The sequence below is a fragment of the Triticum aestivum genome, chromosome 4A (assembly GCF_018294505.1).
Source record: "Triticum aestivum cultivar Chinese Spring chromosome 4A, IWGSC CS RefSeq v2.1, whole genome shotgun sequence".
Lineage (NCBI taxonomy): Eukaryota > Viridiplantae > Streptophyta > Magnoliopsida > Poales > Poaceae > Triticum > Triticum aestivum.
In genome coordinates, this window is record NC_057803.1 from 24755916 (window position 1) to 24781611 (window position 25696).

The 25696-nt window shown below is 44.3% G+C and overlaps 4 protein-coding genes across 4 annotated transcripts; 2 read left to right on the top strand and 2 right to left on the bottom strand.

The window, feature by feature from the left end:
• Positions 1-8043: 8043 nt before the first annotated feature.
• LOC123081633 (inactive protein RESTRICTED TEV MOVEMENT 2) lies at positions 8044-9079 on the top strand. Its single transcript, XM_044504181.1, has 2 exons — positions 8044-8215; positions 8314-9079. Exons 1-2 carry the CDS (start codon positions 8125-8127, stop codon positions 8871-8873), a joined length of 651 nt encoding a protein of 216 aa, XP_044360116.1. The 5' UTR covers positions 8044-8124; the 3' UTR covers positions 8874-9079.
• A 2491-nt stretch (positions 9080-11570) lies between these two features.
• Positions 11571-12690, top strand: LOC123081635 (inactive protein RESTRICTED TEV MOVEMENT 2). Its single transcript, XM_044504182.1, has 2 exons — positions 11571-11785; positions 11883-12690. Exons 1-2 carry the CDS (start codon positions 11695-11697, stop codon positions 12470-12472), a joined length of 681 nt encoding a protein of 226 aa, XP_044360117.1. The 5' UTR covers positions 11571-11694; the 3' UTR covers positions 12473-12690.
• A 3046-nt stretch (positions 12691-15736) lies between these two features.
• Positions 15737-16826, bottom strand: LOC123081636 (protein TORNADO 2-like). The gene has a single exon (XM_044504183.1). It carries the CDS (start codon positions 16697-16699, stop codon positions 15884-15886), a length of 816 nt encoding a protein of 271 aa, XP_044360118.1. The 5' UTR covers positions 16700-16826; the 3' UTR covers positions 15737-15883.
• Positions 16827-23168: 6342 nt separating this feature from the next.
• On the bottom strand, positions 23169-24062 carry LOC123081637 (expansin-A19-like). Its single transcript, XM_044504184.1, has 2 exons — positions 23933-24062; positions 23169-23800 (listed from the first exon to the last, which is right to left on the bottom strand). Exons 1-2 carry the CDS (start codon positions 24060-24062, stop codon positions 23169-23171), a joined length of 762 nt encoding a protein of 253 aa, XP_044360119.1.
• Positions 24063-25696: the final 1634 nt, after the last annotated feature.

Here is a 25696-nt window from a genome sequence, read left to right on the forward strand (position 1 = left end):
TGGACCTAAGCCCGAGACTGAGTGCTTCTAGTGCAAAGGGACTGGTCACTAGAAGCGGAACTGCCCCAAGTATTTGGCGGATAAGAAGGATGGCAAAGTGAAAGGTATATTTGATATACATGCTATTGATGTGTACCTTACTAATGCTCGTAGTAGCGCCTGGCTATTTGATACTGGTTCTGTTGCTAATATTTGTAACTCGAAACAGGGGCTATGGATTAAGCGAAGATTGGCTAAGGACGGGGTGACGATGCGCGTGGGAAATGGTTCGCGCATGAAGAAACTCCATATTGATGGACTTTTGGAATCACTTGATTATGAATCACTTGATGCTTGTGAACCATGCCTCATGGGAAAGATGACTAAGACTCCGTTCTCCAGAACAATGGAACGAGCAACAGACTTATTGGAAATAATACATACTGATGTATGCGGTCCGATGAGTGTTGATGCTCATGGCGGGAATCATTATTTTCTGATCTTCACAAATGATTTGAGCAGATATGGGTATATCTACTTGATGAAACATAAGTCTGAAATATTTGAAAAGTTTAAAGAATTTCAGAGTGAAGTGGAAAATCATCATAACAAGAAAATAAAATTTCTATGATCTGATCGTGGAGGAGAATATTTGAGTTACGAGTTTGTCTTCATTTGAAACAATGCGGAATAGTTTCGCAACTCATGCCACCTAGAACACCACAACGTAATGGTGTGTCCGAACTTCATAACCGCACTTTATTAGATATGGTGTGATCTATGATGTCTCTTACAGATTTACCGCTATTGTTTGGGGTTATGCTTTAGAGACGACTGCATTCACGTTAAATAGGGTATCATCGAAATCCGTTGAGACGACACCTTATGAACAGTGGTTTGGCAAGATACCCAAGTTGTCGTTTCTTAAAGTTTGGGGCTGTGATACTTATGTGAAAAAGCTTCAACCTGATAAGCTCGAACCCAAATCGGAGAAACGTGTCTTCATAGGATACCCAAAAGAGACTGTTGGGTACACCTTCTATCACAGATCCAAAAGCAAGATATTTGTTGCTAAGAATGGGTCCTTTCTAGAGAAGGAGTTTCTCTCAAAAGAAGGGAGTGGGAGGAAAGTGGAACTTGATGAGGTAATTGTACCTGCTCCCTTATTGGAAAGTAGTTCATCACATAAATCAGTTCCAGTGATTCCTACACCAATTACTGAGGAAGCTAATGATGATGATCATGAAACTTCTGATCAATTTACTATCGAACCTCGTAGGTCAACCAGAGTAAGATCCGCACCAGAGTGGTACGGTAATCCTGTTCAGGAAGTCATGTTACTTGACCATGACGGACCTATGAACTATGAGGAAGCGATGATGAGCCCAGATTCCGCAAAATGGCTTGAGGCCATGAAATCTGAGATGGGATCCATGTATGAGAACAAAGTATGGACTTTGGTTGACTTGCCCGATGATCGGCAAGCCATAGAGAATAAATGGATCTTCAAGAAGAAGACAGACGCTAACGGTAATGTTACTGTCTACAAAGCTCGACTTGTTGCGAAAGGTTTTCGACAAGTTCAAGGAGTTGACTACGATGAGACCTTCTCACCCGTAGCTATGCTTAAGTCCGTCCGAATAATGTTAGCAATTGCGCATTTTATGATTATGAAATTTGGCAAATGGATGTCAAAACTGCATTCCTTAATGGATATCTTAAAGAAGAGTTGTAGATGATGCAACCATAAGGTTTTGTCGATCCAAAAGGCGCTAACAAAGTGTGCAAGCTCCATCGATCCATTTATGGACTGGTGCAAGCCTCTCGGAGTTGGAATATACGCTTTGATAGTGTGATCAAAGCATATGGTTTTATACAGACTTTTGGAGAAGTCTGCATTTACAAGAAAGTGAGTGAGAGCTCTATAGCATTTCTGATATTATATGTAGATGACATATTGTTGATCGAGAATGATACTGAATTTCTGAAAAGCATAAAACGATACTTGAATAAGAATTTTTCAATGAAAGACCTCGGTGAAGCTTCTTATATATTGGGCATCAAGATATATAGAGATAGATCAAGATGCTTAATTGGACTTTCACAAAGCACATACCTTGATAAAGTTTTGAAGAAGTTCAAAATGGATCAAGCAAAGAAAGGGTTCTTGCCTGTGTTACAAGGTGTGAAGTTGAGTCAGACTCAATGTCCGACCACTGCAGAAGATATAGAGAAAATGAAAGTCATTCCCTATGCTTCAGCCATAGGTTCTATCATGTATGCAATGTTGTGTACCAGACCTGATGTGTGCCTTGCTATTAGTTTAGCAGGGAGATACCAAAGTAATTCAGGAGTGGATCACTGGACAACGGTCAAGAACATCCTGAAATACCTGAAAAGGACTAAGGATATGTTTCTCATTTATAGTGGTGACAAAGAGCTCGTCGTAAATGGTTATGTCGATGCAAGCTTTCACACTGATTCGGATGACTCTAAGTCACAAACCGGATACATATTTTTATTGAATGGTGGAGCTGTCAGTTGGTGCAGTTCCAAGCAGAGCGTCGTGGCGGAATCTACGTGCGAAGCGGAGTACATAGCTGCTTCGGAAGCAGCAAATGAAGGATTCTGGATGAAGGAGTTCATATTCGATCTAGGTGTCATACCTAGTGCATCGGGTCCAATGAAAATCTTTTTTGACAATACTGGTGCAATTGCCTTGGCAAAGGAATCCAGATTTCACAAGAGAACCAAGCACATCAAGAGACGCTTCAATTCCATCCGCGATCAAGTCAAGGAGGGAGACATAGAGATTTGCAAGATACATACGGATCTGAATGTTACAGACCCGTTGACTAAGCCTCTCTCATGAGCAAAACATGATCAGCACCAAGACTCCATGGGTGTTAGAATCATTACAATCTAATCTAGATTATTGACTTAGTGCAAGTGGGAGACTAAAGGAAATATGCCCTAGAGGCAATAATAAAGTTCTTATTTATATTTCCTTATATCATGATAAATGTTTATTATTCATGCTAGAATTGTATTAACCGGAAACTTAGTATATCTGTGAATACATAGACAAACAGAGTGTCACTAGTATGCCTCTACTTGACTAGCTCGTTAATCAAAGATGGTTAAGTTTCCTAACCATAGACATGAGTTGTCATTTGATGAACGGGATCACATCATTAGAGAATGATGTGATTCACTTGACCCATCCATTAGCTTACCACTATGATCGTTTAGTTTATTGCTATTGCTTTCTTCATAACTTATACATGTTCCTATGACTATAAGATTATGCAACTCCCGAATACCGGAGGAACACTTAGTGTGCTATCAAACGTCACAACGTAACTGGGTGACTATAAAGATGCTCTACAGGTGTCTCCGATGGTGTTCGTTGAGTTGGCATAAATCAATATTAGGATTTGTCACTCCGTGTATCCGAGAGGTATCTCTGGGCCCTCTCGGCAATGCACATCACTATAAGCCTTGCAAGCAATATGACTAATGAGTTAGTTGCGGGATGATGCATTACGGTATCTCTGGGCCCTCTTGGTAATACACATCACTTAAGCCTTGCAAGCATTGCAACTAATGAGTTAGTTGCGGGATGATGTATTACAGAACGAGTAAAGAGACTTGCCGGTAACGAGATTTAACTAGGTATTGAGATACCGACGATCGAATCTCGGGCAAGTAACATAACGATGACAAAGGGAACAACGTATGTTGTTATGCGGTTTGACCGATAAAGATCTTTCTAGAATATGTAGGAACCAATATGAGCATCCAGGTTCTGCTATTGGTTATTGACCGGAGATGAGTCTCGGTCATGTCTACATAGTTCTCGAACCCGTAGGGTCCGCACGCTTAACGTTCGATGACGATCGGTATTATGAGTTTATGTGTTTTGATGTACCAAAGGCAGTTCGGAGTCCCGGATGTGATCATGGACATGACGAGGAGTCTCGAAATGGTCAAGACATAAAGATCGATATATTGGAAGGCTCTGTTTGGACACTGGAATGGTTCCGGATGAGTTCGGGCATTTTCCAGAGTACCGGGAGGTTACCGAAACCCCCCAGGGAGTCAATGGGCCTTAGTGGAAGAGAGGAGGAGGCGGCCAGGTGGAGGGCGCGCCCCCCCAAGCCCAATCCGAATTGGGGTGGGGGGCCGACCCCCCTTTCCTTCCCTCCCTCTCCCTCTTCCTCCTTCTCCTACTCCAACTAGGAAGGGGGGAAACCTACTCAACCTACTCCTACTGGGAGTAGGACTCCCCCCTTGGGCGCGCCCTATGAGGGTCGGCCCTCTCCTCCTCCCTCCTGTATACACGGGGGAGGGGGGCACCCCATAGACACACAAGTTGATTGTTTAGCCGTGTGCGGTGCCCCCCTCCACAGAATTCCACCTCGGTCATATCGTTGTAGTGCTTAGGCGAAGCCCTGCGTCGGTAACTTCATCGTCACCGTCATCACGCCATCGTGCTGATGAAAATCTCCCTCGGCCTCAACTGGATCAAGAGCACGATGGACGTCACCGAGCTGAACGTGTGCAAATCGTGGAGGTGTCGTGTGTTCGCTACTTGGTCGGTTGGATCGCGAAGACGTTCAACTACATCAACCGCGTTTCATAACGCTACCGCTTTCGGTCTACGAGGGTACGTAGACATACTCTCCACCTCTCATTGCTATGCATCTCCTAGATAGATCTTGCATGATCGTAGGATTTTTTTTAAATACTGCGTTCCCCAACAATTCCTGACAACTTGGATCGACCTGATGGGATCAATATCCTCGATGGTAAGTTCTACCTAGGATATGCTGGATATGCATGCCGACCTGGTGTTCTTTCACCCTTCAATAAAACTAGGTACAATCTCAACAAGTACTAAACTAGGAACTATCCTTGGATTGCTGACAAAATTTTCAATCTCAGACAATCTAGCCTTAAAGTTACGGTTGAGAGGGCATTCGGTGATTTGAAGAATATATTTGAGATCTTGTATCGGAAGGCATTTTACCATCTCCTCACACAAGCTAAGCTTGTTCTTGCATGTTGCATTCTCCATAACTGGATCTTAGAATGAGGTTATGATGAGTTTGTATTGGAGGAGGAGGATGTGATGACAGATGATGTTGATGACTCTGGCCATGATGTGGAGGCACAAAACAGTGAAGCTTGGAGTAACAAAATGTGGGAGTCGGCTGACGCAATGTGGGCTAACAGAGATAACACAAGGATCCAAAGAAGAAGAAGATGATGATGAAAAAGAAGCTGAAGAAGATCACGATGGTGAACTCCCCCTAGTTCAACATTGATGATTTTCCCCTATTGAGCCATATGACAGTTAATTCATACTACCATGTGTTAGGCAGGACGAACTGCCATTTGTTTAGGACTAAAACGATGTTAATCTGGTATTGCCTATGTACTTTATTGTGCGGTAAGGTCACCACTATGAGAAGGGGTAACCACAACATTAGTTTATGCAACAACCAAACATTATGTTTTGCACCTTCACAACCATGACCCCTAACTGTTGTCAACCAAACGACATGCATCAAACGACCTGGTAATGCAATACAAGCAACCAAACCATGTGCAAAACATGGTTTATAATCTCTATTTACTCAGTCGGGCCGAGCTGAGCCACTTATGCAAATAGGCCAATATTGATGCATGTAAAATTTTGAGTCTTACTAACTTTGCTAGTTATAAGGATTAAATGCAACTTTGGTGTGGAAGTGATAATAGCAACAAAAAAAACCAGATTGTAAACGGAATTGAAAAAACGTTGACCCGGTTGAAAACAATAAGGATAAATAGTTTGGGATCCATAGTTTCACTGGTGACATCTCTCCATAAAAGATAAAATGGTATGGCGAACAAATTACAATTGCATATCAATTAAATTACAATTTTTATGATTATGATCATACATGGCATGATTGCATATAAGCATCACGTACGGACATCTATAGATTGTTAATCCAACAACACATATGACTAATACTCCATCCCATGACCGCTACCCAATATGCAATTCAATTTCAAAGTATTAAGTAAAACATAGTATTTCATTATGTATGATGATGTGATGTAGATAGTATATTGTCTTCACCCTACGATTAAAGAACAACTACCCAACTGATCATAAAGTGACAAATTCATCACACTACAACAAACACCATAAATATTACACCATATGAAAAACAATCATGTAGGGCAGCTCATGTGATCATTGTATTGAAGAACATGTCATAGATTGTCATCCAACTCACGGACGAAGATGGTGGCAACAAGGTTGATGTAGATGGCCATCGTGATGAATTCCTTCTCCATCAGAGTACCATAAAAAGGACTCCAGATTGGATCGCGGCAGAACAGAGAGGTTCAACGGAGAAAATTTCATAAACTATTTTCAGGGTTTCCAGGTCAATACAAAAGCATAGGTGCTAAGAGACAGTGTAGGGAAAGCCTATGGGGCTCACGTGACTACCCCATGTCCGTGTGTTGTGGGAACGTGGGGTCCATGGGGGGCACTCTCATGGCTTTGGTGCTGCCTGAAAGCTTTTGGACTTGAAACTTTTATTTCTATTTGTCTTGATTTTTTGGGCTCCATAAAATTGATTATGCTGAAAAGTCTAAACAACAACTGGCACTAGGCACCAGATTAATAAATTAGTCCAAAAAATAATATAAATTGGTGCCCAAACTATGTCAATATGGTATACTTGTAGCATGCAGCGAGCAAAAATTATGTGTACGTCTAGGACGTGTATCATCACTACACACGAAGAAGACAGAGCATGAGAATGTTGTGGAATGGCCGAAGCATCCCGAATTGTGATTTAGGGAGTGTCAGTGACCTTCTTCCCTTGTCAATCTCCGTCGCATGTGTGATGGCGATCTTCGTTGTTCAAAGCCTTGGAGGGCAACCGGTTCTTTTCGTGACTCGACTGCCTGCTTGCGCATGCACGATCTTTACTTGGGTGGCATCTCACATCAAGACCATGCAACATATGTAGTTGCTGGAATCAAGAAAAGTGGCGTCGAGAACACAAAGATGACTTCGATTTGGTGGTGTTTCTCGAGTACCCAGTCCCAAGCTCCATGATGAAGCCCCTAGGTCTAACCATAATTGGTTATACCTAAAAATTGCTATGTTTTTGCACCATTACCTTGCTGAAGGCATCGGTCAGATTTGCTTGGACTTGAAAACCTAAGATCTTGCCTTCGGTGGTTGGATCCAATAACGACGGTGTTTGAGCGTCGTTCCTTTCCTGAAAACGTTGTTGTTGGAGAACCATCCTCATTGTTGTTGTGATGTAAAAGGTGGTAGGTGCGGATATGATTGTTGCTGTAGTTTATTGATCGTTATTTTGATGGCTTCGGATGCCCCCCCCCCCCTCTTCATCTATGCATAATTTTGGTCTTGCATGACTTTGCTCTTTATCAACGTGTTTTATGTGTATCAATGTTCACTCTGTGTATCCCAGAAGTTATACAAAGACCGGATGTATGCTCATTGTCATGCTTCATTTTATCTCAATTAATTATAAAAAATATATGATTTTTTAATTACTGCGTGGGATACGTTAGTGGATGGATCACCATGAGGAAATCCAGAGGAGAGCTCGATTCTGGCATTGGCACCGGTGCATTGCGGGAAGCAAGGCATCCCTCCAGGCTCGAGGACTGCCACGTGGTGCGCGACCATATCGTGGGAAGAGGGGCGGCGATCGACGTCCCATGGATGCCGTGTGCCGCGGCCGGTGGCCGACGACGGACGCGCGCGAAGAGAGGAAAACCGCGACGGAGAAGAGCCCGCTTGTCAAGGCAAGGAAAGGTATCAGTATCGCCGACCGACCGAGCGTCCGCAACGTACCAGTCCCGATCGATCCATCGATCGCTTGCTTCTCCTGCGCAGGCGTGCCCGGCCCTTCCCGCCAAGCAATTCCTCCCCCCTCGCCGCACTCCACCCCACCCACGCGCACCCCAGCACGCATATATATTGCACGCACGGCCCATCGATTTACATCATCAGCTTCAGCCATCGACCCTCCTCATCCGCACTCGCCTTACGAGACTCCTTCAGAGCAGCTCGCGCCACCTTTCGTCAGCCAGCTAGCCATGGCCGCCGCACGGACCTACGCCGACTTCGTGCCGTCCCACGACCTCGTCGAGGACGCCGCCAAGCAGACCCTCGTCGTCAACCTCCCCGGTACGCCCGCACGCATGCACGCATCCCTCTGCTTCCGTTCTTACCCCCATGGTGTATTTCCACTGACCGACGCGTGTGTGATCGATTCCTACGTGCAGGGTTCAAGAAGGAGCACCTGAGGGTCCAGATCGACAACTACGGCCGGCTGAGGGTCAGCGGCGAGCGGCAGCTCGAGGGCGGCCAGTGGAGCCGGTTCCGCAAGGAGTTCCAGGTCCCCGAGGGCTGCGACGCCGGCGGCATCCGCGCCAGGTTCGAGAAGGACGGCGTCCTCCACGTCATCATGCCCAGGCTCACGCCCCTCCAGGACGACCCAACGGCCGCGGCAGACCACGAGGCGGAAGCTGCGCGGCACGCCGCTGCCGCAGAAGAGAAGAAGCGCCACGAGGAGATGGAGGAGGAGGACGCGAGGAGGCGTCGTGCGGGTGACGAGGACGACTACGCCAGCGACGAAGGCGAGGGCGCACACCACCAGGCGGCGTCTGCCGGTGGGCAGGCGTACGGCTTCGCCAGGGACCGGAGCAGGAGCGGGATGGTGAGGGCGCTCCTCCTCGCCGTGGCGGTGGCCTTGGTCGGCGCTGCTGGCCTGTATGCTCGCTACAGGTGGATGGACCCGTCGGCTGAGGCGGCGCCGGCAGATGGTGCCCTCTCTGACTATTGATCACCAACACCATAAGCATTCGTTCACACCGCTGAAGATAAGATCATTCGGGGGAAAAACAAGTGGCCAAGATACGGGACTACAAGAGCTGCCTGAAATACTACGTGCAAATATGATCTCACTACTGTAATTAACTTATACACATTCAATTGGTGGTTCTACTTGTACATATATTGTCAAGACATGAAAAGACTGGCCTTGAAGTACATGCTGAAAATGTGTTTCTCCGAGTGTACTTTGTACAACGCATCCGGTTCAAAAATATATTTTTTATAACTAGCTTGACGCGAGATGCAAGGTTTTTTTTAGGGGACGCGAGATGCAAGATTTGTTTTTTTAAGTGGCAGATGCATATTTTCTTTAAATGCTTTAAATGCACATATTTCAAGAACTTAATTTTCTTGATTTTCTTTTAAATCTTCACTGTGAATTTGAAAAAGGAACTAAAGTAGTGCAATTTTTTGTTAGCGTTTCTTAAAAAAACCTTGATAGTGTTCAAATGTAATGTACGTGACATTTAAACAAAATGTTCATTTGCTTAAAAATATGTTTGACATTTAAAGAAAATATAATATAAAAAAATCCGCATAATTTTAAAAAGGTTCAGTACAAATTAAAAAAATATATGTGACATTTTAAAACAATGTTCACACTTTTCAAAAATATGTTGCTGATATTTCTGAAAAATGTTTATACATGTAAAAATATGTTTCTGAGTTTAAAAACATTTCATGCCATTCAGAAAAATGTTCAACATGTATTTGCAAAATATTTAACATGTATTAAAAATGTTTAAAACATTGATTTAAATGTAAATCTTACGTTTCAAAAATGTTCAACATGTATCAAAAAGATGTTCCACAAGTATAAGAGAAATGTACAATGTGTACTAAGAAATAGACGTGTGTTGAAAAAAAAATGTAAAATGAGGTATGGTTGGACCCTGTTGGTCCGTTGATGGGGAGCAAGGAGTTTGTCAACCCAATGTGCTTAGAGGCTACAATTTTGTTATCTCGCTCTAGTGGCTCCTTTCAAACCAACGATGTGCTTTCTACTACACATACGATTCTCAATGCAGGGAGCTGATTGATTTCAACACGGAACACATGATGGGAGCCTTTGGCATGCCTACCGTTGATGTTGTATCTTAGATTGAGGTGAGCAGTGTTGCTGAAGTGACACGTGTTGATGCTCCTCCGTTATCTACCGAGGAATTTCTTAGCAAGGTTACTAGGACTCCCCTTGCCCTCTGCTTGGGACCCCCAATGTCTTTGCACGGGGAGAAGGACAGTGCCTCTTGCTCTAGGCGACATAGCAGGAGTCTGAAAAAAAAGAATTCACGTGCAACATCCCGCCGGCCAGACGCGCGGAGCATAGGTTGTTGGAGGCTTTTGGTGAGTTGTCAGAGGTGAGCAAAGTGGAGAGCGTAGAGCAAAAGATGAAAGCCTATCTAGACATATACAAAAACCGCTTTCGCCGCAAGTGATCGCTGCGTTGAATACTTTGGCAGGCATCACCAGGACCTTACAAGAAGTTTCATGCATGATAATGTCAGCTAATGATGCTTCTGGTCAAAGGCGGAGGCAAACCTTGATCTGGATGAGATCCGTTGAGTGAGTGATGGTCTATTCGGTTGCACTTGAGCCACACCTACTTTTGGGCCTTGGCGCTCTTGTGTCTGGCTTAGACGATGTCTCTTTGAACTTGTGTAGGTGTGTCCTGTCCTTATCTCAAGCTCTAGTGTTTTTTTTCTTCATTTTCCGGGTTTTCACTTAATTTTCTCTAATTAATGTTAGGTTTTCGGATTTGGTTTCATTGTAAACTGGAACATCTCTCTTCTTGGTAATGAATTGCAGAAACCCCTTGCCCTTGCACAAGGCTCTTAAAAATAAAAAATAAAGAAAACTGGTGAAGAAATGCAGAAAAACCAAAGAAAAAAACCGACAAAACAAACAAAAGAAACAAACTGAAAACCGAAAATAAAGAACCAAATGGAAAACAGAAAAAAAATAGAGGAAAACACAAACTCAAGATGCTGAACAAAAAAAATGGCATACTTGCGAAAGAAAAGGTTTGCCAGCATAGTCATGATTCAGAACTAATTATGTCGATGCTATGGACACAAAAGTTCTAGCTCCAAGTGCGGATACATATAATCTTGACCACCTGAGCACAACTTGTGGTTGAATGGTTAGGGGACAGTGATATCCCCAACTCCATCAAAGTTTAAATCCTAAACTTCACGTTGGTGATCGTATTATTCCCGCCTTTATTTCAGGATTTCGGCGATATTCGTTTAATGGGAGAAGACCTTCTCGTTGACTGCGAGACGTCTTTGGTGATTTCGTAAAATCTCAAGATGATATGCCGACTCAGTCTTTTGGAGGTGTTTATACGGATAGGGTGTGTGTGCGCGCGTGCGTTCAGAGGGATGACTGTATGCTCGTGTATGTGAACGACTTCAATTGTACTGTGTTAAAAAAACTACAAATTCCATGAATGCACCTGTGGCAGAAAACCCAGGCGAAGATACAACGCCGGAAGTCCACGACACAAGGTAAACCGACTATCTCGATCGATTGCTTGCTTCTCTGACGCATGCAAGCGTGCCCCTTTCCGCGAAGCAATGCCTCCCCCCTCGCTTGACTCCACCCACCCACGCACGATTAATCCCCAGCTCGTATATATTGCACGCAGAACACTTCGATTTACTCCATCAGCTTCATCAAATCCATCCTCACGAGCAGCTCGCACCACCTTTGTGATCACCTTCTTCGCCCGTTCACCGTCCGAGCTCTGCAAGCGGCGCCGTCAGCTAGCCATGGCCGCCGCACGGACGTACGTCGACTTCGTGCCGTCGCACGACCTCGTCGAGGACAGAGGGAAGCATACCCTCGTCGTCAACCTCCCAGGTGCGAATGCGTTCAGCTGCTTCTGTTCTTTGAGCCACATGGGCTGAATTTCCACTGACCGACGCGACGCCTGTTCTGATGCGGGTGTGCAACGCAGGGTTCAAGAAGGAGCACCTGAGGGTGCAGATCGACAACTACGGCCGGCTGAGGGTCAGCGGCGAGCGGCAGCTCGAGGGCGGCCAGTGGAGCCGGTTCCGCAAGGAGTTCCAGGTCCCCGAGGGCTGCGACGCCGGCGGCATCCGCGCCAGGTTCGAGAAAGACGGCGTCCTCAACGTCACCATGCCCAGGCTCACGCCCCTCGAGGACGACCCAAAGGCTGCGGCGGACGCTGCCGCCGACGCAGAAGCTGCGCGGCTCGCCGCCGCCGACGCAGAAGAGAAGAAGCGCCGGGATGAGATGGAGGAGGACGCGAGGAAGCGTCATGCGGGTGACGAGGAAGAACACGCCAGCGGCGAAGGCGAAGACGCACACCACCAGGCCGTCCAGGCGGCGTCTGCCGGTCGGCAGGCGTACGGCTTCGCCAGGGACCGGAGCTGGAGCGGGATGGTGCGGGCACTCCTCCTCGCCGTGGCGGTGGCCTTGGTCGGCGCTGCTGGCCTGTATGCTCGCTACAGGTGGATGGATCCGTCGGCTGAGAGTGAGACGGCGCCGGCAGATGGTGCTATCGTCAGCCTCTTTGACTACTGATCACAAACACCATCCAGAATCCAGATAAGATCATTCGAGAAAAACAGTGGCGAAGATACGAGACTACAAGAGCCGTCGTCTGAAATACTTGTGAATATAGTGTATATGATCTCAGTACTGTAACTTACACCATCAATCGGTGCTTGTACATATGGGCATAGTACTATCTTGTCAAAACAAGAAAAGGATCAGATCTGCCTGGAATTACGTGCTGAAAATGTGTTTGTTCTGTGCACGGAAGAATTTGAAAACAATCTACGAATAACGATCAGTAACTGATCTGTGCACGGAAGAATTTGAAAACAATCTACGAATAAGGATTCAATCCGGTAGTGGTATGGTTAGGATAATTTAGGGTTTGTCTCCATTTATGCTTCTTCGTAACATTGGGAGGCGTGTGAAAGATGGTGTGTCCCAGGATTTGATTCTTCGGGTCTTGCATTTTCTTTTTCGTGTTTGTTTCATTCGTGTTGTTGTACGGAACATATAGGTTGTACGTCTTGGTCCTTCGGTTACAGTTCTGATTGGAAAATCTTGCACTCATAGGGGGGCTGGATATGGAAAATTTTAGAAGTCCTCTCAGACATCTTTTTTCTTTGTGGCGACAATTTGCTACCCAGATTGCAGTTATTGTAAATTGACACTCGATTGATAAAATTGTAGATGCTTCAATTTGAATTTGTATTGAGAGAAAAATTACACCTACGGAGTAGGTTATTGGGTTAGTGGGTTGCATGCATAGATTAAAATCATGGGAGAATGAGTTTAGAGGGAGAAACACTGGCAACGAAATTATAGGAAATCAGCGTGATCTCGCTCGATTTTAGGAGGGAGGCAAATCGCATGGCAGATTCTAAACCATGATAGCGCCGCTATAGCTGCTATTTCGACAACGATTTTAATCTATAGTTACATGCCACTCCTACTTGCGGAGAAAAGGTCCATACCGCAGATCCCATAGAAATAAAATCTTTGAAAAGTACCGACCCTTTAGTCCCGGTTCAAGAACCGGGACTATAGGCCCTCCATGTGGCCGGTCCACCTTTAGTCCCGGTTGATAACACCAACCGGTACTAAAGAAAATTTTCTGATTTTTTTGAATTTTTTTTATTTTTTTTATTTTCAAAATTTTGAATTATTTTAACCTCTATTCTCTAATCACCCCTCATAACTGATCAATTTAATCTCTAATCACCCCTCATCATTTCAAATCATCTATCTTCCCGGACGGTCACCCATCCTCCCACTCCCCCAGCCTGAGCACGCTTAACTTCCGGGTTCTATTCTCCCTCGTTTCCAAGTCTGCACTCGTTGTTTTCCTGACAATAGTAAGATGTCAATCCTATTAACCCTCAGGAGTTTAGCTTGAGCATGAAGTCACACATTTCACTGTTTGAGTTTGAAACTATTGTTCTAAAAAACAATAATTTTTTAGTAACACTAATATTTCTTGAATAAGTAGTTTGACCATTGTTTGACCATACTTTGACCAGATTTGACCAAAATTCAAAAAAGCTGAAATAATTATTTAATAACACTAATATTCTTGAATAATTATTTAGTAACACTAATACTTCTTGAATAAGTAGTTTGACCATAGTTTGATCAGATTTAATGAAAATTAAAAAAACTGAAATTTGATCATATCTTTTTTTCCTTTTGGAATTTGAGGATTCTACAAATTTGCAAACAGGCCGTAGGCAGTCTCCATCGGATGTAACTTTTCGAGTAGATGATTTTTCATATAAAAAACTTTTTAATCCGAATTCGTATGCAAAAGTTATGCCCATTTTACAAATTCCAGAGAGATTTTGTAAATAAAGTCGAAATTCATATTTGTAAATTTTCCCGACAACTAGACCACATATCACATGGGAAACTTATTTTATTTTATTTTATTGACATTTCCATCATTTTCTTTTGTTTTTTCTAAAACTGAAAAGTCGGTCCGGGGGGGGGGGGGGGGAGAGAGTTTGAAAATGGGACCTTTAGTACCAGTTCGTGCCATGAACCGGTACTAATGCCTGAAAGCACATTAGTCCCGGTTGGTGGCACCAACCGGAACTAGAGGTCTAACCTTTAGTACCGGTTGGTGCCACCAACCGGGACTAATGGGCATCACACCCTTTATTCCCGGTTCGTGGCACGAACCGGGACTAAAGGGCCCAGGTGAACCGGGACTAATGCCTTAGCCGCACGAACCGGGATAAATGCACCCATTAGTCCCGGTTCAGTCCAGAACCGGGACTAATGGGCTTACCCGGCCTGGACCAAAGCCCCCTTTTCTACTAGTGCATACTGTTATGACATAAAAAAAACATGTGTTCTAGGCTCACGATTTCGGTAAAAACCAAGAAGTAATCTCTCGGCAGGAATACATCTCAACAATTAAAACACATACATGCATAGATCAAATAAGCATGCATGGTTTTGTGGAATTATACAAAAACCGTGTTATAAGCATTTGCATGTATGTCATGATTGGCTCGTGGACACTTAACAAAGTATGGCTAACGGAAATTAGTGTCGGAAAATGGGAGTTTGAGGGGTATGAGGCATATGTATCTTTATTAAAAACTGACTTCTAATGCAGCATCCTCGTTAAGCTACATCACTCTAGTAAGAACAACCATTGGACTATATTGAGGATCAATCAAGGCCCCTACATACTTGCAATTGTGGCCCATGATATTGCACGCCCTTTGATTAGAAGACACATCCCTTACTAAAAGTATGCATTTTCATGAAAACCACGTCACATGGTGAAAATATGTCTCTTCGTGGAAAGACACACACTTAGTCAAATGATATCTACTTTTTTAGTTGAAATATGGATCTCTTCTTGGGAAGACGTAATTGAAAAGAATGAAAATAGTACAATAATTATGAAAATACATGTAAAAAAATCCCTATTTTCCCCAAAGTTGTGACCTTTGAATTTGCCTTAACCGCGCTAGAAGGATGTATCAAAATTTCACTTTTGAATTTATTTATGCACCTCAACAGTATTTGAACTTTCCAACTCCATTCTTAAAATTAATGCAAATTTTACGATAAACACACCAAAAACATCCAAAATATTCACAGGAAAGCACAGACTATATACTGGTAATCCATTATTTTGTTAGGGGTGAGGTAGTTGAGGAGGAAGAGGAAATGGCTTAAGGAGGGTTAATGACTTAGCCAATTACCGACAGGTCCACCCACCAGTAGGTCACTTCACAAAACACGGTGCATTGATCAAGTCAAAATGGTGGACCAAATCTCAAATTGAAGCCCCGAGTAAGCTTAGTGAATTAAAGGACGAATTCTGAAAATCTGGTTGACAAACTCATAGTCTCATACATGCATCTTACAAATGTATGTAAATTTTCAGGAAATGTGACACGCTGGATCCAGAAATAAATTAAATTACGTGTAGCCCTGCCGGTAGCGGCGGAAGAGCTCGTCCGTCCTGGCGGTGCGGAACGCGTAGCAGCCCATGGCGTAGACCGCAAGGAGGGCGACGACGGTCACGGCGAGGACGACGTCCGCGCGGCGCCACTCCCGGCGGAGGTTCTGCAGCAGCCCGGCCTTGCATGAGTCGCAGGAGTAGCAGAGCCGGTCCTGGTCGTTGCTCCAGGCGGCGCAGTCGGGGTCGGCGGCGCCGTCGATCGGGCTGATCCAGTTGGTCGCGCTGACGAAGGTGTAGCCGCACCTCGTCGGCGGCTTGCAGCAGCCGGACTGCATCGGGGTGAGCCAGGCGGCGAAGAAGTCCTGCGGCGCGGCGTACGTCTGGTTGAGCTCGGAGCAGACGGGCGCGGTGGCGGCCAGGCACGTCTTGATCTCGTCCCACCTCCCCGGCTCGTCGGCGACGCGGCGGCGCAGCCAGCCGGAGTAGTCGGCGAGGTCGTACTCGAGGAAGGCGCGGCTGGGCACGGGGCGGCCGGAGGTGCCGGTGGTGGCGACGAAGACGAAGACGGCGAGGCAGGCGAGCGCGGCGACGAGGAGCAGCATGAGGACCATGTAGGCGAGGAGGAGCCAGGGCAGGCGCCAGAAGGCGCCGACGAAGCCCGCGAGGCCGACGGCGAGGACGGCGACGCCGAGGCCGATGAGCGGCCACTGGAGGATCTGGACGCAGGCGTTGTCGGCCTGCGTGGAGAGCCAGATGCCGGCCGCGATCACCGGGATGGACAGCAGGGCCGCCACCGCGTTGATGGCCGCGGCGCCCATGTAGTTGAGCGCCATTTCGCCGGGGCAGACGACGACCTAGCTAGCCGGCCTCTCGCCTGATCTCGCTATATGGGGCTTAGCTCTTGCACCGCCGGCCGGCCAAAGCTGTGATGCGATACGTGCCGGTGCCGGTGGTAGCAAGTCCTTCCTTCCTTCCAACGACTATGGCTTAGATTAAATTTCTTTCTGCTGCTTTTTTTCGCTTTAAGTAAAAGTAACAAAAAAAAGGAGGATGGCAGCGCACCATGCATCAGATAGCTTGTACTCCTAGATGGAATGTATGCGCGTGCATGGAGCATATATGCACGCTGCACTTCATAGCTGGGTATTCTTTGCTTCATTGGCAGTTCATTCCCTCCCGTACGTCCATCCTGCTGGGGCCTGGAGGGAGGGGTGTCTCTTCGCAGCGCCAGCGCTGGCGCTCGAGTGGATGCCTGCGCGCCGCGGCCTATTAAGGATTCCTCGCCCTCACAGTTATCTCGCCCCGTTTGCTCGTTTCCAGGGGGGCAAAAATGATTCAGTGGTTTATAAATTAAAAGTTAAAACATGTAAAAAAATCATAAACTCGAAAATAAATATAGTTTTAAGAGATTCATGAATTTCAAAAAAGTTCATGAATTTGGAAAAATGTGTTCATGGGTTTGAAAAGGTTCATGAATTTGATTTTTTTAAATCAGGAATTTGAAAATTTGGGGAATTTTAAAAAAGTTCCTATATTTGAAAAAGTTTATGAATTTCTAAAAAGCATGAATTTGAAAAGGTCCATGAATTTGAAAAGTGTTCATGGATTGAAAAATATTCACGGTTAGAAAAAGAAGAACAATAAAGCAAAAAATGAAATGGCCGAAAAAAGACCTAGACCCCCCAAAAATAGAAACAAAAAAGGAAAAATGACAGCGAGCTTCCCAAAACTAGTTGGGAGCTTCACAGGAAATGTGCTCTCAATGTGCCGGCCCATAGAAACTAACGAATGAAAGAGGGTGTGCTATGTCTGATTTGTACCGATTTGCTAGAATTTGGCGCCTTAAGAGCCAAATAGCAAATTCCCCTATTTGCCTTAAAAAGAAGCAAATTCCCCTTTCATGTGTTGGGATATAAGAATCAATTCATTCTTTATTGGCTAAAACCAGCATCGCAACGAAAAAATAATTTGAGTCGGGCTGGCTAACCTGACAACCCGACAAGGTTCAGGAACAAGTAAAAAAAACGATCATATCTACCAAATGGGTCACTCCATTGCCCTATGCCACCTGGCCCTATATTCTTTGCACCGTAAGTGGAATATAGGGTTCGCCGATGAAAAGCAGGGGATGACACATTAAATACTAAGGTCTAATTCTCATTTGCGTTGGTCGCGCATCGATACGAGATTTCAATTAACAGTTAAGGTCTTGCTGGGTTACATGGAACAGTACTTTTTTAAGTCTCGGCTTATTCATGGAAGTGGAACTTTAATTGACTTGAAAGTGCAACTTGTACTTTGAAAAATACAGCTTATTTTTTTTTGAGGGTGAAAAATACAGCTTATACTTGTAACTGAACTAGAATCATTCTTTTTAAAATTGACGAGGACATAATACAATCCTAGTTGATATTGCTATGTTGGGTAGCGTTGGCACAAGAAGTACCTATCCTATGAGAATTCATATCCAAATTTGTTTCCATATCTCAACGCATCGAAGCTAACTTTGTTGCAAATAGTAACATGGACAAACATACATGTGAAACGACTATTCACCATAGAATATACGTTTTTTGTGTGTCCCTTGACATGCTTAATGCTCGGAGTTAAGAATGTGTATGTAGCATTCTAGATTATATTCCAATGTTTATGCATAGTGTTTTTAGAATGTTTGTTGCGCATTAGCAGCACTAGAACTTCAGTTCCCATGACTTGTCTCCCGTTTTACTACTGACAAAGGTAGTAAATTCTCTTGCAATTGTTCTATCATCATATCATAAATATAAAATATGTAAAAGCGTTCAAGTTAACACATAAATAGGAAAAAGATGGTTGTAAGTAATCTAGACGGTCTCCAAACTGAACAAAGTACTTACTTTTAGCTATATAGCGAGGCCAACCATGGCCTTCCTTGTACTTATAGTGTTGTTTCCATTTGTGGAAGGCTGAGTCCTCATTGTCGAGCAACTTCTCATTTGTTAAAAAAATACCCCAAGCTATTATGGTAATTTTGATGGATGAAAAGTATTTCTAGTTTTTTGTTTCATCCTTGAGCAATTAATGCAGTTAGGCACCTTTGTAGAAAAAAAAGCATACGATTTTGCTGAGGATTTGGATTCTTCGAAAACGTTCGTACATAGATTGATCCGCATGACTGGAATCTGAAGGAAAAATTCCGAAAGATTTTTTGCACCCTATTTTGGAGGAAAATATTTGTCCATTCCAACCTTGTCGTCAAATTGCTAGTTTTGTCTGTTTTATGATACATTCTTTGACCCAAATTACCATGTATTTCTAATCCTATTGGAGTCGGAAGGATATGTCCCTCCAACCTCATGATCTTCCTATTTCAGCATTAGAATAGTATCAACACTTATTTGAGAAAAGGCGGTGATTGTTCAGCCTTAAATGCCCTCAAAAGTGAACTAAGACCACATTTATTTGAATTTTGGTATGTTAATATAGTATAAACCCATTTTTAGGGTCTAACCCAACATTTATAAACACCTTTGTGGATATAATATGAGCTCATGTTTGTAGATGCTTCTTGTCAGAATCACAGTTCTGAATCTGATTGGAATCCATATGATAGGATCGCAAATTTTAGGGTAATCATTGTTAGGATCCTAAATTTATTAATTGGAATTGTGTAATCAACTAGACAGTTTGGATAGTGAAGTTCTAAAATTACAAATCTCACAACTACTCCATGATGAAATTAATTAGGGCATTACAATTCTTGCAGTGAAGGAGATTCCAAGTACTTAGCCAATTGGCACCGATAGGAGATTTCAGTTAGATACTCTTCGAGAGATTTCCATTAAATCTTAAACCATGATGAACATTTGGGCAAGCATGATATGCATGAGTTAGTGCCAGATCAACTTTTTCCATATATCTTTTGCAATAAAGGAGTACTAGACCAGCTAAAAGGAAGGTTGTGTTACATCATAATGCCATGAAACCATGCATCTTTTGAACAATATGTATCTATCATTTGAAAATTCATATCCAAATTAAAGTTGTTTACTCCCTGATGCAAAAAACATAAATTTTGTTGTTAACATAGCATGCTCAGAGATAAATGGCGAAACTATTATTCACTATGTTGTTATAGTGAAAGCAATGAGTGATTAGGGGTTACCCGTAGTAACCCCGATGCAAATGATATTAGCAAGGGTGTGCAAAGAGGCCATATAGCGAAGGTCGTTGTACGCCGATAAGATTGACACTTTTATGTTTTTTGAATAGGTTCAAGTTGTCTCGAAGGAGCGCGACCTAGTAATATGTTAGGAAGGAGACCAGGGAGGATCTGGCACTGGCATGACTCGTATGTGAATCCCCAACACCCTCTCCAAACTTCCCTTCCTCAATGACGATCCAAGTCATATGTGCCTCCTCGGACTTGACCCTAGGCTCCCTGAACACATCTGGGAGCTCTACTGTCTTCTTTTGATCTCATTCAAGTGAGTGTATGGTGTACATGCCTCGGGGGAGTGGGGGGGGGGGGTTGTTTATAGGTTAGGGGTTACTTAAAAATGACCAAGACTACCCATGGTGGTGGTAGGTGGGAAGGGTACATAGGTAAAACTTGGTCCACTAGTCCACGATGGACTAGCCAAAAGGAGATGGTTCATGGTCCACGGTGGGGCCACCTCTCTCGCCCCCGCCATAATGGACTTTGGCTATATGTGCCTATTGAGGGATTGTGACCTTTTTTTACTTTCCTCTTCAGTCAACTTTATCTCTTTACTAGTAAAAGCGCACGTGCAACACACATTAATATTTAGGCAATATATTAATTGCACGCGAATATTAGGTATGCTATTAATTGTGTGTTAATTATATGATTAATGCAATATTTGGTATGATATTAATTACACGTTAAACATGTTGAACGCTTGTCATTGGAGCAGTTTATGTCATTGTATTGACTTAGTTTGATGGCCGAGATCAGTTGGATCTGTTCCTTTGGGTCTTTTTATATTGGTATAGATATAGATTTCTTGTTTTGCTTTGACTTGTTGACCATGCAAACTTGCTTGGAATTTTGTTGACTTGCATAGAATTTTGTTGACTTGGCACGTAGGACTAGATGGGACCCCGGATATAATTATGTATTCCTAAACTACAATACATAACCTTTTTTATGTCTCTTGACATGATGTATTATATCTCCTCAATGCAATTAATCAAGGCATACTTGTCTTGACTCATAAGTTTCTTATCGCGAAGAATATGTTCCAAGTGCTTACCAATTCATATAAAAAGAGTTGGAAGAAAATGGTGTGCTTTACTTTTTTTAGAAATATCCATCCCAAACATCTTCGCAATGTGGGATGAGAAGCTAATAAACAAGATTAGTTAGTGAAAGGAAATTTGGATCCGCGACTCATTTGGCCGGATCTTATTTCACCATTCCTTGAATGGTCGAGGTATATAGTGGTACTCATGGAACATGATTCCATTGGTCCACTATCAACGCGAGTGTCCCCACACTCGGTGCCAGCTATTGAGGGTGTTTCTCGAAGTACCTAACAACAATACAATTTTCACATGGATATCTGTTTAGTGGTGGGACATAACTTTAGGTTACCAGATGGACACATGGCGCATGTTTTAACTAGGTTTGAGCCTTCGCTAGTCAAGTAATCACCATACTCCTGCTTATATAGGATTACATCAAGATGATGGTACAATGGAGGAGAAAATAGTGCTCCCGACGAGTTAGATGTCAACTCGCGTGAGTTCTATGTGGATGGTCTGGGTGGAGTACCCCGATTGGATCTACTAATGATCAAGTCCAGGTCTTTGTGAGATGTTCAGTATGACTCTTGTCTTGAGCAGGCGCATTTATATAAGGGTGTATGTAGGTGCCCATCATCCCTTCATCTTAATATTCTTGTCTTGCCCGTCATGGAGTCCTCTTTTGGTACTAGCCGGACTGTTCCTGAAGAAACCAGGGGTGACATGTTTGAGGAAGCGGTTGCACAGGCATGTCCCTTCGTCCAACATTACACACATGGAGGAAAATATGTCACAAAATACATATGTGCGCCAGAAGAATATAGTGAAACCACTAACCCTCGCACAAGGACCAACTGGTAAGTTGGAAATATTTTTCCCATGGAAATAATCATAATAACTTCATGGGTATTTTGGTTGAGATACATGAAGTTGCTTGACAATGCGGAGCCAACCTTCCATTGATGGAAGTAATACGGCAAGCATGATGTAGGCCATGGTTGGCCTTGCCATACAAGAATCACATTGACTCGGCCTCGGCTAATTGTTTAGGTTAGGGTTTTTTAGTCGGCGGCGTTTGGGCGGATCGCATTGCTTTTTTTTTTTTTTGAGTTGGTCTTCTGGGCTCTGATCCTCTTCGGGTCCGTCCATCTGGACAAAGTCGACGAAGTTCTGATGTATATTTATGTTGTCTTCTTTGGATGACAAGGTTGGGGTTTCTCGTCATGCATGCGTGATGGCGAGATCTGGGGTCAATCGCTTCAAAAAAGATTCAATGTCGGCAACTGCGGCTCTAGGCAGTTGGCCATTAGGGGCACGTATATGAAGACTTTCTAACTGTCATCGGCAAGGCCAGTCCGGCTTTATTAGGGAAGCGATAACAACGGCGCGTCAATGACTCGGTCTAGCGGCGATCGTCAACGTTCTATGACCCATGGACTTCGACATAATTCTGTATCGCTGTCCACCTTCATGGGATGTGCTTCATATAAGAAATATTTTGCTTCAGACCTGGGCGGGATCCTTTTTAGTACATGGAGCGCATGCATTTCTCTCATATTTTAATTCATGGTCCCTTTGTTAAAGAATGAGAACCGAGGGGAAGAAGCCCCCTGTCTTATTTTTATAGGAGAATGAGGAGACTCAAATCCAGGCTGGCAACAGCAACCTTTGTGCTGTCCGCCACTCCACCTAGGAGAGCTCCTCATTCATGGTCCCTTTGTGAACCTGCAACCGTGCTACTCATTTTCGAAAGCACTTGGCAAAGACTCTATTTGTCGATTTCCCATTGGAAAACACTTGACAAACACTATGACACATAAAGAAACATTTTCCCGTAGTAAATCATTGAACATGTGGGGTTGCATATTTTTATAGTTTAGTCTTCGTTCTTTAGTGTATTGCCACTCGACCGAGGATGAACAGTTAAAATAAACGAATTAAAGAAATAATCATACGTATAGAAGAGATGTTACATTTACAGCGACACCTCGCTTACAATACTAATAGTGTCCATATATGTCTGGAAATGAGTTGATAATACTAGTACTATTTATTCTAGTAATCGAACTGGCGCCAGGTGGAGAAGGTTTGCCCGAATTGCCACCAGGCTGGCACGACGTCTTGGAAGACAAGGTATTGGCCGCCAGTGGAGGTTATGGCGAAGCTGAGCGCCTGCCCAACGAGCCCCGAGAGGCAGTGCCAATTCGCACCCCAGTTCCTGGACATGAGGATCCACGCGGTGTTGGTCCCTTTCACCGACATGCTCTTGATCGACCCGCTCCCGCCAATGTTGGCCACGAGCACCAGCTCGAAGTAGTTGAAGCCATTGATGGTGAACCGCACGCCGCCCTGCCTCCAGCACTTGACCTGCTGGTAGAAGACTGGGATGATGCCGGCACGGTAGATGCCGATGTTCTCCCAGGCGGGCTGCGACATGTCGAAGTGGTGGCGGGGAGGATTGCACCACCCGCCGTTGTCGCTGGGAAGATCCCAGTTGGGAGGGCAGAAGTTGGTGGCGGACACGGTGATGGACGTGCCGGGCTTGCACATATCCGACTTGCTGGTGTCGCAGATGATGACGTAGCACTGTCCGCACGATGCACCGTCATTGAACAGCGCCGTGCTCAGCGCCACGTTGTTGATCCCGTACCCTGCAACGTACAGATTCTCGTACCCACACGCGCCACCTGGATATTGCACATGCAAACACATTCAGACACGCACACACGCATTGCATTGTATGCGTACCATAAAATGTAATATTGGGAAAATTGATGGTGCCGGAGCAAGCGGGATTAAATCTTGATTAGCTAGCTTACCCATTGTGTCGGAGCCGTCGGCGCCGCCGTAGAAGGTGGCGGTGGCCGGGATCCAGTTGGAATTGGCCGGCGCGAAGCAGAACGCGAGAACGGCGGCGAACAGCTGCAGGAAGCGCATCCCAGCTGCCATCTTTCTGCTCGAGAGAGAGTCCCAGAAACAGGGAGAGATGAATAGATGATTGAGCTTCTCTCGCACCTAGCTAGCTTGCTAGATAATGTGGCGAGTAGAGTGGATGGAGGTGAGGAATGATTGCGACTATGCTGGTGCTTAAATAGGAATGTAGCTAGCATATGAGATCGAGAGGAATGATTGTCGTGTTAATGAACTACCATATGAGATCGCGGTTCTAACGATCGTATGGATGCAACCTCCACAGATGGACTTGCGCGCTCTAATCATTGACCGTAGGTCTGAATATCTCATCGATAGAGCTTTTCTTAATTAAATACATTCAAAATGATAGGCTAACTGAAGACTAATTTGAGACTGTACCAGAGTTTGGCTGGTCTATACTATAAGTCTATAGCAGTACTAGCAGCTAAAACTGGCTCGCTTTGTTCGGTGCGCATAAATGTTTCTGCAAGAGGCTTGTTTGAAAAGGGTTGACGTACGTTTTGTGATGTTTTATGTTTTCTGCTTGGCTAATTAGAAATGATCACACCCGCAAAAAAAAAATGATCAGGAACCAGAAATTAAGGCGTCCAGTGAGAAAACTTGTTTTTACAAACTGATTGAGAGAAGATGCAACCGTTCAGTTAAGGTATCAGTAGTATTTTGGACCAGAGAATATATATGCAACCGTTCAGTTTTCTTTGCTACTATCTCACATTCAGGCCGTACAATTTTCAATTGGACAAGGACAAGTAGCAGAAAGCGAAAGCCGGATTTTTTTACTTAACACTAAAACATGTAATTCAGGAAGGAGGGAGCATAATTGTTCTTTAGGTAGTGATGGATGTCCCGCTAGCCACCGCTAACTCAAACTGTCTCTAACTGCAAGCCCAACTCCCTCCAGATCCTTTCTCTCTCTAAAAAAAAGACTTGCAGCGCGGCAACTGAATGTCGCCTTCTAAAATAACTATTGGCGATCAAGCTAACCATTGAAGTAGTCAAACAATGTGCATGCATTGCATCCTCTTGTTTTGCTTCTTGTTCGAGGCCAAACGACTAAACCAACATTATTACTTTTTTTAAAGAATATATTAATATCAAGAAGATACTAATTACACCCAGTCTCTGCACCAACAAGATGCGTAAAAATATCTAGGATACACACAGCCAAAAGAGAAAAAAAGAAGAAGAAGAAAAGACCCTGCCATGGTGATCAATCACCTGCAGTAGCAGCACTCTAATCACCACCAAGACAACACCCGGACTAAAAAGAAGGTTCTCCAAAAGCAACGCCTTCAGAAAGGAAACACTGCCCAAGCATTGTCGTTGCCCGATCAAAGATCGTAGGTTTTCACCCTGGAGAACGACCGCCTTCCCAAAACGATGCCTTTAACAAGGTCACTGCCAGGCACAACCAAAAAAAGCCGGACCTTGGGTTTTCACCCTAGAAATCATGACTCGGTGCTCAATGGAGCATTGCCAACAAAGAAGTCCTCCAACGCTGCCGCCCCCACTTGCGAAGGCTACTACTACAAGTCAAGTACCACCAGGCTCACAAGACTCGTGCCCAGTCTGGACGGGAACATACCCCGCAAGCCAAGTCTGAACAATTATCTGTGAAGCAAAGTCTTCATCACATCCAAGACCCCGCC

What these genes read in the sequence shown, in the direction of transcription:
- LOC123081633 (XM_044504181.1), top strand. Translation starts at nt 8,125, where the DNA reads ATGGCCGCCGCACGGACCTACGCCGACTTCGTGCCGTCCCACGACCTC. An exon ending in CCTCGTCGTCAACCTCCCCG is followed by an intron (nt 8,216 to 8,313) that starts GTACGCCCGCAC and finishes TCCTACGTGCAG; the next exon opens with GGTTCAAGAAGGAGCACCTG.
- LOC123081635 (XM_044504182.1), top strand. Translation starts at nt 11,695, where the DNA reads ATGGCCGCCGCACGGACGTACGTCGACTTCGTGCCGTCGCACGACCTC. An exon ending in CCTCGTCGTCAACCTCCCAG is followed by an intron (nt 11,786 to 11,882) that starts GTGCGAATGCGT and finishes TGTGCAACGCAG; the next exon opens with GGTTCAAGAAGGAGCACCTG.
- LOC123081636 (XM_044504183.1), bottom strand. Translation starts at nt 16,699, where the DNA reads ATGGCGCTCAACTACATGGGCGCCGCGGCCATCAACGCGGTGGCGGCC.
- LOC123081637 (XM_044504184.1), bottom strand. Translation starts at nt 24,062, where the DNA reads ATGGCAGCTGGGATGCGCTTCCTGCAGCTGTTCGCCGCCGTTCTCGCG. An exon ending in CGACGGCTCCGACACAATGG is followed by an intron (nt 23,801 to 23,932) that starts GTAAGCTAGCTA and finishes TGCAATATCCAG; the next exon opens with GTGGCGCGTGTGGGTACGAG.